An 11,799-nucleotide genomic window follows, 5' to 3' on the forward strand; every position below is an offset into this window, starting at 1 on the left:
CACGTCTTTGTGATTATCTAATTTACAAAATGAAATATGTAATTTATTCAGTGGATGAGATACATTTACAGCAGAAGTGATGGTGTCATCATCCACTCAACCGTGTCCAGTGATTCACTATCTGCGTGGGGGAATACTGTGTTGAGAAGTATTTTAAAGTGCTGCAGTGTCATTAACTAAATGTATGCTTGGGTTACGTCACATGCTTGGTTTGTTCTGGTCCTGGACAACAAAGAATCTGTCTCTGAATGAGATTTGAAGCACCTTTTTGCTTCAGTTAACCCCAAGTACAGATGAGGAGAGTTTGAGAGTGGGCAGTGCAGGACTGTTCGATGTGATAGTCCTGAAGAAATGGGAAGGTGATTTGAATATGAATCTGACAGGTTAATGCAGCAATATCATAGGATAAGTAATCCCTTCGCCAAGCCATGTAAAATGATATCGTCCTGAAATCATTATAGAATCTGTATCCTCCTGACTCAATATGATAGATTAGATTACATTATCCAAACTGAAATCATATTTCCTCCACTTATATGATTTCCTATCATATACCAAATATCCTGACAGTGAGTACATACCATATGAAAAGACCTACTATGGAATTGAAAGTAACCGAGTAATGCTGACATTGAGAATTTTCCTCCCAGCTCAGTGTAGTGAGTGTACCCCTCTAACCTTCCTGACTGGTACCCCTCTAACCTTCCTGACTGGTTACCCCGCTAACCTTCCTGACTGGGTACCCCTCTAACCTGCCTGACTGGGTACCCCTCTAACCTTCCTGACTGGTACCCCTCTAACTTTCCTGACTGGGTACCCCTCTAACCTTCCTGACTGGGTACCCCTCTAACCTGCCTGACTGGTACACCTCTAACCTTCCTGACTGGGTACCCTCTAACCTTCCTGACTGGGTACCCCTCTAACCTTCCTGACTGGTTACCCCTCTAACCTTCCTGACTGGGTACCCCTCTAACCTTCCTGACTGGTTACCCCTCTAACCTTCCTGACTGGGTTACCCCTCTAACCTTCCTGACTACCCCTCTAACCTTCCTGACTGGGTGACCCCTCTAACCTTCCTGACTGGTTACCCCTCTAACCTTCCTGACTGGTTACCCCTCTAACCTTCTTGACTGGGTACCCCTCTAACCTTCCTGACTGGGTACCCCTCTAACCTTCCTGACTGGTTACCCCTCTAACCTTCCTGACTGGGTACCCCTCTAACCTTCCTGACTGGTTACCCCTCTAACCTTCCTGACTGGTTATCCCTTTAAACCTTCCTGCCTGGGTTTACCCCTCTAACCTTCCTGCCTGGGTACCCCTCTAACCTTCCTGACTGGGTACCCCTCTAACCTTCCTGACTGGTTAACCCTCTAACCTTCCTGACTGTTTACCCCTTAAACCTTCCTGCCTGGGTACCCCTCTAACCTTCCTGCCTGGGTACCCCTCTAACCTTCCTGACTGGGTACCCCTCTAACCTTCCTGCCTGGGTACCCCTCTAACCTTCCTGCCTGGGTACCCCTCTAACCTTCCTGACTGGGTACCCCTCTAACTTTCCTGACTGGTTACCCCGCTAACCTTCCTGACTGGGTACCCCTCTAACCTGCCTGACTGGTTACCCCTCTAACCTCCTGACTGGGTACCCCACTAACCTTCCTGACTGGTACCCCTCTAACCTTCCTGACTGGTACCCCTCTAACCTTCATGACTGGGTACCCTTCTAACCTTCCTGACTGGGTACCCCGCTAAACCTCCTGACTGGTACCCCTCTAACCTTCCTGACTGGCTACCCTTCTAACCTTCCTGACTGGGTACCCCTCTAACCTTCCTGACTGGGTACCCTTCTAACTTCCTGACTGGTACCCCTCTAACCCCCTCTCTGGTCTCATCCCTCAGGTGGAGAGCTGGTGCACCTGCCCCCGTACCTACGCATGGACTTCCTGTTAAACCGTGGCTCTGTGTCGGGAGGCCGGGGGTCCAACGGTGGTAACGGAGGAGGGGAGGCAGGGGCGTTGGGCCAGGCGTGTCTGGAGCCTCAGAAGAGCCGCACCCTGAAACGGCCCCCGCTCCTGGAGCCCACACCCATGGAGGTGCCCACGTCCAGGGAGGTGCAGCAGTGGCAGCCAGGGACTGCCTCCACCCTGCCCCAGCGTGAGCCCACTGGCCGTGAGGCCACCGGAGACCTGGCCCAGGCACAGGCCGCCAAGCTCAGTAGCTCACAGGAGTCCCTGCTAGATTCCAGAGGACACTTAAAACAGAGCAACAACCCCTACGCAAAGTCCTACACACTGGTATAACACAAGGAGTTACACACTCCAGGACTTGGACTGTATACTGTACTGCAGCTCTACACAGAGAGCTGGCACGGAACTATGATGATGATGGACACTTTTCAACAACAACTGAAGTTGTATATTTCTGACTCCAAGTATTCCTTTCTTTTGTTCTTTCTCTCTTCTTTCCTCTTCTGGCTGTCTCATTTCTCTGTTTTATTTTCTATTTTGAGCATTATTTTATTCTAAACACCATATGAAATTGCCAAAATAATGTATTTAAATTTGACAGAGAAAAATACTATTGAATTTATATCAAGGATAACTACAGTCATTATTATTATATATAAAAATATAGAAATGTCTAAAAACAAGAAGAAGAAGAGGAGGATTCTGCAAGGGGATATTGCTTTCTTCATTTATTTATTTTGTATGTCGCAGTGTGATCAAATCGAGGAATAGGTATCTGGCTGTTTTTCAACAACGAGAGGAGCCAAGGAAAATAACTCCATTAAAGCAGAACCTGTCCATACCGGCTACTCAATCGACTCAGATTGTTACTACGTTCTTCAACCTTTCCAATGACTGCATGGGGACTGATCTATGACAATTATAGGAATGGCTGGAAAATCCAAAAGAGAATTTTGTCACACTATGAAAATTATACAATGTGAATATATATAAAAGAGATCACTTTTATTAGTGGATATTACAGGGGAAATGATTTGGTTAATAAAGTCCTTAGTCATGTTTGCACACGTGGGTTTGATTGGAGATACTACTGTTTCTTCTCTCTGTTCCTCCGTCTCTACCACCACAGAGCCCAGCACACAGATCGCTTAATCAAATCATCAAACCTCATTTTATTTGTCACATGCACCAATTACAACAGGTGTAGTAGACCTTTTATTTAACCTTTATTTAACTAGGCATTTCAGTTAAGAACAAATTCTTATTTTCAATGACGGCCTAGGAACAGTGGGTTAACTGCATGTTCAGGGGCAGAACGACAGATTTGTACCTTGTCAGCTTGGGGGTTTGAACTTGCAACCTTCCGGTTATTAGTCCAACGCTCTAACCAATACGCTACCCTGCCACCTTACTGCGAAACACATACTTACGAGCCCTTAACCAACAATGCAGCGTAAAAGAAAAGTATGCGCGAAAAATGTACTAAATAAACTAAAGGAAAAATAGTAATACAATAGAATAACAATACCCAGGCTATATACAAGAGGTACCAATACCGAGTCAATGTGCAAGGGTACATGTTAGTCGAGGTAACTGCAATAATTGGTCTTGGTGTATACATGGTAAATTATTCTGAACAGGTCACCTGGATTGGATGTCTCACATTATAATAGCAAGTAGAGGGCAGGCAGGGTATAGACATCACTGCTCCCTATCAGACCTCGGGGGTATCTGAGTCCAGTGACCCCTTCACCTTTAGTGCAGAGGGCTCTCTGCTTAAATAAGTATGATTTATCTACAGTAGTGACAACTTATTGGGTTGTGGAGAAATCCAATACATTCATCACCTAAAAGCCCAAATCAAATTTTAACACTGTAGTGAAGGGTATTGACAAGACCTTATACTTATTTCAGTGAGATGACAAACTAATGAAAGATGAGACTTCCTGTGTCTTAGTCTATATTTCGAGTCCTTTAGCACTGGTTGTACCTGTGTTGCGCTCTTTTGATATGACTTTGAATGGCTCTCACTGGGTTGGCCTGGAGTTGTCACCACCAACAGAGTGCACTGTGTAGTCACTCAACACAGCACCTCTTTGACAATAAATGAGGAAGAATTGGTTTTGCTTTAGAGAGGGCTGTACAGTACTTAAACACATTGTGACATTCTTATAGGAAGCTTCAAGGGCAGCACAGGAACACGCTGTAGTCTATCCAGCCATTTGGAGCGTCGCTAGACTCTAGCGCACAGAACCCAATCAATTATTCATCCCCACAATGACATTGGGTCCCAGATCAGGTTTACATTGTCACACACTGATCCCTATAACAGAATATGGGGCACCACACGCACACGGGCACACACACACACACACGCGCACACACACACACACACACACACACACACACACACACACACACACACACACACACACACACACACACACACACACACACACACACACACACACACACACACACACACACACACACACACAGCACTATGCCACTGCAGGGAGTGGTAGTAACATCTTAATGAACGTACTACGTCTCTGGAAAGTTAGAAACAATACAGAGGTGTGGCTATTGGGTTTGTCTACTGTCCAAATGGGTCTGCATGTAGACACAGCATCTATAATGCAGCACTGGAGATCTGATGAGCTACTCTACTGAGCCTGAGGAGTCACATCACAGCTATGGGGCTTACGTAATGCCAGAAGTAGGCACTTGTTGTGTTTTGAAAAACATTGGAGCCTTTTGTTGTGCTTCACACATCTACAGTACATGTTGACATATTCCTAATTGACTTGACATCACATATATACTGTACATACTAACATTATGTAACTGTTCCTGTCTTTACATGGAAAGTGTGGTTATAACTCATTTATTCTACACTTCGTCACTGTCTGATGAAAACCTTAACAAATTGTTATATATATATATATATCAGTGATAAGTAGGTACCATGTACAGTATTGAATGTAATGTGCTGATTTCACTCTCATACATTAAGTATTTGTTCCTCTGACTGGAGGCCATTATTCCACCTCCCAATGCGCACACCGTAGAGAAGCTCTAAACCTAATCAGATTTTAGATACAGACACGACGACCTTCCCCTGGGGAAACACGATGTGAATGCCTCAATGTCAATCAGGAGAGATTCACAACTTTTTGTTAAGTCATAGCCTGCATCCAAATGTGAAAATGGTGTTACTTACAGTATAAGCTGATGAGCTCATTCAGTGTTGTTGGGGTTCGGAAATGATAAGACAGTTTTGTAGCACAGTGTACAAGGACCATACAGCCTCACAGGGAGTGAATGTACAGTAGAAGAGGGGTTTCATGGCTTTTCCCACTCTATCTGAGATGGGCTGGAATTCTAAAGTTGTGTGTGTGTGTGAGCTGATTCGGCTAGAGGTCAGAGATAATGCCCTGAGGATGGTTCTATTGGTTAGGGAGGCTCTGAGGGGATTGTGCTGCAGTGTCAGTTTAGGCAGGTTTGGAATAGACCACCCGTAAGCCTCATAATGAGGTGCCAGAAGAACAGGCATCAGATGGGGGCAATTTGCAGCTCATGAAATACTGGGCATCTCCCTGGAGGTAACCCTGTGCTACTTTTATCTGTCAACCCTTGTCCTCCTCACAAGACCAGTCTTCCCCCCCATGATCCTTCTGAAACTGTCTCCTTCTCTCTTCTCTCTCTATGGATCCTGAAGCTGTCTTGTCCTTGTCCTAACTGAAGCTGTCTTGTCCTTGTCCTAACTGAAGCTGTCTTGTCCTTGTCCTAACTGAAGCTGTCTTGCCCTTGTCCTAACTGAAGCTGTTTTTCCCTTGTCCTAACTGAAGCTGTCTTGTCCTTGTCCTAACTGAAGCTGTCTTGTCCTTGTCCTAACTGAAGGGTCTGAGCTGCGCTGCTGGATGCTTCTGACAAGAAATGGTCTCTCATGAGCTTCCTCTATTCCTCTATCATCAGACTGGACTAGGTGGGAGACTTGGTTGGGTTGGCGTCCTCCTGGCGAGGGGGTGGATTTATCACCTTATGCCACATAACTGTATTCATCTCCTCATCCCTCCATACCCCCATCCCAACTTCCTCTGAAGTAGGCCTAGAAACCAAATGAACCATGGCGGTGGTCTGAGATTTACACACCACCCTCCAGGGCATGCGAAAAGTTTATTAACTGCTCTCTTAAATCAGCCAGACAGAATTCTCCCATCTGATCGGCTAGAGGAATATGCAGCTTCTAGATTGTGAGCTATTGATTGGTCTAGGATAGACAGGTCCTGACGGTCAGGCGGCTTTCTCGATTCCTCTTAATTAGTTCCTTTTAATTACTATCCATACAGTATGGAGGCTACACAGTCCATGAGGGACTGCAAATTAAACATATATGTGGTCATGTGTAGTGGTGGTAGGGGATGTCAATAGGACCCTTCACAACCTACCTCATACCTCATAGTACCTCATGTTCACCTCATTATAATTATAGTATAGCACCTCATCATCTGTATCTTATAGTATCATTATAGTATCTTATAGTACAGCATAAGTCTCTTATAGTACCTCATTATCAGTATCTTATAGTACCTCATCATTATCTTATAGTACCACAAAGTATCTCTGTTAGTACCTCATAATCACATGTAAGATGTTCTTTTGTACTGCGAGTAGTGGCTCTATTCTACAAGATTTATCCATGTTATTTGTGGTTCCTATTCACAGATAGCTGAAAGTGGGTGCATGTAGATTAAAGGCATGTTGTGGGTCACGTCAGTACTTCTCTGTATATAGGACATCCTAGTGACTATTATACAGTCCTTGTCAACCAAAGTCAATGAGTGTCTGGGGTAAAACATGTAAGTAGGCCAGTCTGCCTGGAGTTGGTCAAACAATTTTAGGTTGCCTGCCTACTGCTGATCACCCCAGGGATGATGATTCTACACGAACATTAAGGAAGCTTAACAGTAAATGTAAACTGGACAGGGCACAGCCAAATGGGACTCTCTGACTTTTTTTCTCCACATTAAAAGGGCTTTATTACAGACAGAAATACTGGACAGGGGCACAGCCATGGGTGAACCTGGGAGGGGTGTCAGGTCAGCCAATCAGTCTCCACAAAAGGGCTTTATTACAGGTGGCTGGTCTTAGACGATCCCGCACCTGAAGAAGCCGAATGTGGAGGTCCTGGGCTGGCGTGGTTACGCATGGACTGTGGTTGTGAGGCCGGTTGGACACACTGCCAAATTCTCTCAAGGACTTGTGGTAAAGAAATTAACATTAGATTCTCTAGCAGCAAGCTTTGTTAGAAATTCCTGCAGTCAGCATGCATATTGCACATTCCTTCAAAACTTGAGACATCTGTAGCATTGTGTTGTGTGACAAAACTGCACATTTTAGTGGCCTTTTATTGTCCTCAGCACAAGGTGCACCTGTGTAATGACCATGCTGTTTAATCAGCTTCTTGATATGCCACACCTGTCAGGTGGATGGATTATTTTAGCAAAGGAGAAATGCTTAATAACAGGGATGTAAACAAATTTGTGCACAAAATTTGAGAGAAATAAGCTTTTTGGGCATTGGAACATTTCTGGGATCTTTTATTTCAGCTCATGAAACACAAACACATTACATTTTGCGTTAATATTTTTGTTCAGTATATATTTAGCATTTTGACAATGAAAAGGAGGGCATTCATTACAATTTTGTGTGTTTTATGTGGTAAATTAGTCCCTTTACTTGAGCGAGGCCATAGGAGTTAGAACCATTAGAGATGATCAGATTGCTGTTGAATGTTTAATATGAGCATTATGTTACAGTAACAACACACATCATGTTCACATTATGACTAAATCCAGTTGTTACCATAAGGATGAACAACAAAGGTGTTGTTATATATAGTACATGTAGATGTTCAACCTTGAGACAGTCAGGCCTGCTGCGAGAGTTGTCCTTTTTCTCTATTTGCTAACCCCCTACGGAGAAAATTGAGGCAATTTGGAGAGATACATACATACCTGAAATATGCATAGGTGATTTTTTTCCCCATTGTAATGACCGCAATACACGATTTTTTCACACAACAGGGAAATCCATGGTGTAGAAATCAGTATAGTGTCTATATCTTCTATAACTTCTAATCTTTAAGATACAGTTCTTATTTCTAATTGGAAATACACATCAATGCATGTGTCAATTCCAAAAGGATAGGAGGAGCAAAACTGTAAAATCAATTAAAAAAAGTCACACACCTGAGAACTATGTCGATAACGGGATGGTGGCACCTGTGAATAGTTGTGACCCATTATTGGTTAGAAATACTCAGTAGTTCAGGGGGTGGCCCAGAATTACTGAGGCTACTGGAGCAACCTGGCTGCTCCAATCATTTCTAGGTCACTGTTCAAGGTGGTGAAAGACAGAGAAGAAAAGAGAGTTATAGTAACCCTGTATGGAAACACAGAGGGTTGAATGAGGTTGTGTTATAATGGGGATCACTGGCCTTTCAGAAACACTGAGACATACAGTAGTTTATGAATGTTTGACCTTGAAGTTAATTTATACATTTTTAATGAATAGGTCCATTTTCATGAGGTTTAATCAAATTAATCAAATTAATTTACAAGTTCACTGGTTAATTAATTTGCCCACAGTGGCATTAGAATTCTATTATTCCAATATTATTCTGTTTAAACAGCCTGTTCGGAGAACTTTCATCCTGCTCTAATTGCAAAGTTGATAATATACAGCATCATTCTCCACATAGATAGTAATACCTGTGGTGTGAAGGTAACTCAATGTGTTTGTACTTCATACCTGGTAGAAGACAAAGGCACTGTTTGTTCAGTGAAACGTGTACCTTCATCACAGAGGAATTCCCTGGCCACAGGTCACAGGTCACCCCAATCAGTTTCACCCACCCCAATGGGCATGCATCTTACATCATGGATGACCAGGTTTCCTTCCTTCATTGGTCCCAGAGACCAGATGAGTCTATTCAAATCGCCACTGAACACCTGGCTCAAGGTTTAATTGGAGATAAGGGGCGGTTATACTGTATGCCCTCCATTACCCCTAACGACCCAAATTAAATATTTTCATGTGCAATGACAGTGGTTTTAGAAGAGAAGGGGAGCATTGACGATAGTCCATCTTTAGTTCCAACTTAATGGAGCTCTCTGACAGGCCAGATTGAAAACTGAATCCTGGCTGATTCCATTATGGCCCCTAACCCTAACCCTAGCTCCATGTCCACATCCTGGTTCATCCGTAACCCTAGCCCCAACCCCAACCCTAACCCTATCTCCATGTCCACATCCTGGTTCATCCATAACCCTAGCCCCAACCCTAACCCTAGCTCCATGTCCACATCCTGGTTCATCCGTAACCCTAGCTCCATGTTCACATCCTGGTTCATCCGTAACCCTAGCTCCATGTCCACATCCTAGTTCATCCGTAACCCTAGCTCCATGTCCACATCCTGGTTCATCCGTAACCCTAGCCCCAACCCTAACCCTAACATCGTCCAGTGACTTCTACCCCTTTCGGTGTACACAAATCTGAGAGGACTGGATGTGGTCCTGTCTATGAGGATCAGTGAAGGTAAACTTCATTCGTATTAGTAGTGCTGAAGTTCAAACAGAGTCCCTATATGGAATTTTCCCCTTAGTATAACATGGAGCTATATCTTGAGCGATGAACCACGCAACACAATCAAAAACATATTTTCACAAATATAATTTTCTGTGTATTGAATTCAATACATATAACTGAAACTATTATTATACTGTAGTAGCTGGAAATATAACATATAATAAATGAAATCTACAGTAGGCTATAGCTACAATCTGGATCCTTTTTCTGTGCTGTCTAAACCTGTACAGTTTCTCAACAGAGGAAACGCCTAAGCACTAACCAGCAAATCAAGAGATGCTGGAAGTGTGTGGATCACTGCTGTCTGGACATTGTAACATAAGCTCTCATTATAGAAGGATACGCTTGACAGGAACTCAGGAAGTCATCTCCACTTTATTTGCTTTTATTTTCTTGAAATATATATAGAAGAAGTGGGTCGGTGCAGTGATGCGAGGCACAATCACTGAACTGTCAGTTCCCATGACAATATGGATGATTATTATTATGAGTAACCTTCTACTGTGAAATGAATTTGTGTATATGTCCAGTCTAGAATAGAATGAATGGTAGTGGACATATATTGTACTGTTGCTTTAAAATGGAAGTACAGTACAAGAGGAAATATGTTTGATGCAGTACACTCATACATGAGTGATATTATTCCTCTATGGAGGATATATTGTATTTCACCTCCATGACAACCATAGACATATAATCTATGACAAGAACATATGACAAGACAAGAACATGCTCTTGAAGGTTTTCTATCAAAAATAGTAGACATATCATCACTGTATTCAGATGGGCTCTCCCTCTGTTAAAATATTGGGTGTATCATGTGTGAAAGTATCCCGCTAACACATCATACAGTACATGTCTGTGTGTAACACCTCAAGTCCATTATACTCTATGCTTCTCAAAACAGGCGTTGTTTTTCCCTCAAAATTATGGAACAAGATTAAGCTTCTTCATCTGAGAGATGCTGCTGATTTTAGGGCCAATCCAACTATAATGTCTGGATTGTGAAGCCTGTGTCAGCCTATGGTGCTTCAATCTATCTCCAATTTATAGGTGAGAGGAGGGTGCCAGCTTGGGTCTCTCCAGGGAGGAGTCTGAGGCCCAGTCCTCATCCCAGACCTGTCAGTCTCCACTCTCTCCCTACACCATCATCCCACCAGGGAGGAGAGGATTGCTGTTCCAGATACTTGTCTCAAAAGCCTTGTCCGTATTTTGATTGTGCACACATTTCTGGACAGGTTTAGAGGATTAAAAGACATTGTGATCTGATTGTGAACAGATGTTCCTGACCACCTCTGAGGTAGTCAAGCGGCAGGTAGCCTCTAGGTTAGAGTCTTGGACCAGTAATCAAAAGGTCACTGGTTCGATTCCCTGAGCCGACAAGGCAAAGAATCTGTCAATGTGCCCTTGAGCAAGGCAAAACCCAATTGCTCTAGGGGCGCTGGACAATGGTGACCTTGGCTGTGACCCAACTCCCTGCAGGTGTCTCAGGGGGAGTTGGGATATGCAAGAAACTCATTTCCATTACACACTTGTAGAAGTGTGTAACAGGACAAATATAAGTAACTCTAAATTACTATGAATTATCTTACAAGTCTAAACAGATCTGGACAGCAAAGCCATTTAAATCATAATTATCCCACTTATGGCATCAATATGTCTCTTAATATAAATGAACACATATTTGCATACAGTGGGCAGGTCATTAAATCTGTGTGGATGGACAAGACACACATTTTAATACCATGTGTAAATGCAAAGTGGGTAAATCAGAATGTGGACACATCTCAGGAGAAGTATTAAACTCAGCAAGTGGAACTGTGCAGTAGGGGGAGCTCGAGTGAATGATGTATTTTCTCATGCGAGGAATGACCTTCACAAGAGCTCTGAAGGCCATTGTTCCTGTTACTTTTTATTGAAAAACTGCATTGACAGTGACTTTACTCTTACAGTAAATCACTGACAAACTGACATTTTCACTGTTTCAATATCTGGAAAGCATCTTGATGAGGGAAATGTCATACTGTACACTTGCATTGTGTGTGACTAAAATCGAGGGCCTTCCTTCTTTGCTGCCAATATGGCCCTAGATGTCTTCACATATCAAGGAGATGGGCCAAATAGCAGTTCAATCCTCCGGTTTACTTGGCTATCGAGTCAGTCACTAGGAAAGCTCAATGAGGTG

At 43.3% G+C, this 11,799-nt stretch overlaps 1 protein-coding gene across 1 annotated transcript in view; it reads left to right on the forward strand.

Annotated features, from left to right (window-relative positions):
- The window catches only part of LOC112265581 (Down syndrome cell adhesion molecule homolog), a 132,961-nt gene extending 130,159 nt beyond the window's left edge, over positions 1 to 2,802 (forward strand). The window contains exon 33 of the mRNA XM_024443002.2: positions 1,894 to 2,802. Within this exon, the coding sequence (XP_024298770.1) occupies positions 1,894 to 2,294 (401 nt within the window). The 3' untranslated portion in view covers positions 2,295 to 2,802. The remainder of the gene's footprint in view (positions 1 to 1,893) is intronic.
- The last annotated feature ends 8,997 nt before the right edge of the window (positions 2,803 to 11,799 follow it).

Source organism: Oncorhynchus tshawytscha, linkage group LG13, assembly GCF_018296145.1.
Source record: "Oncorhynchus tshawytscha isolate Ot180627B linkage group LG13, Otsh_v2.0, whole genome shotgun sequence".
Classification (NCBI taxonomy): domain Eukaryota; kingdom Metazoa; phylum Chordata; class Actinopteri; order Salmoniformes; family Salmonidae; genus Oncorhynchus; species Oncorhynchus tshawytscha.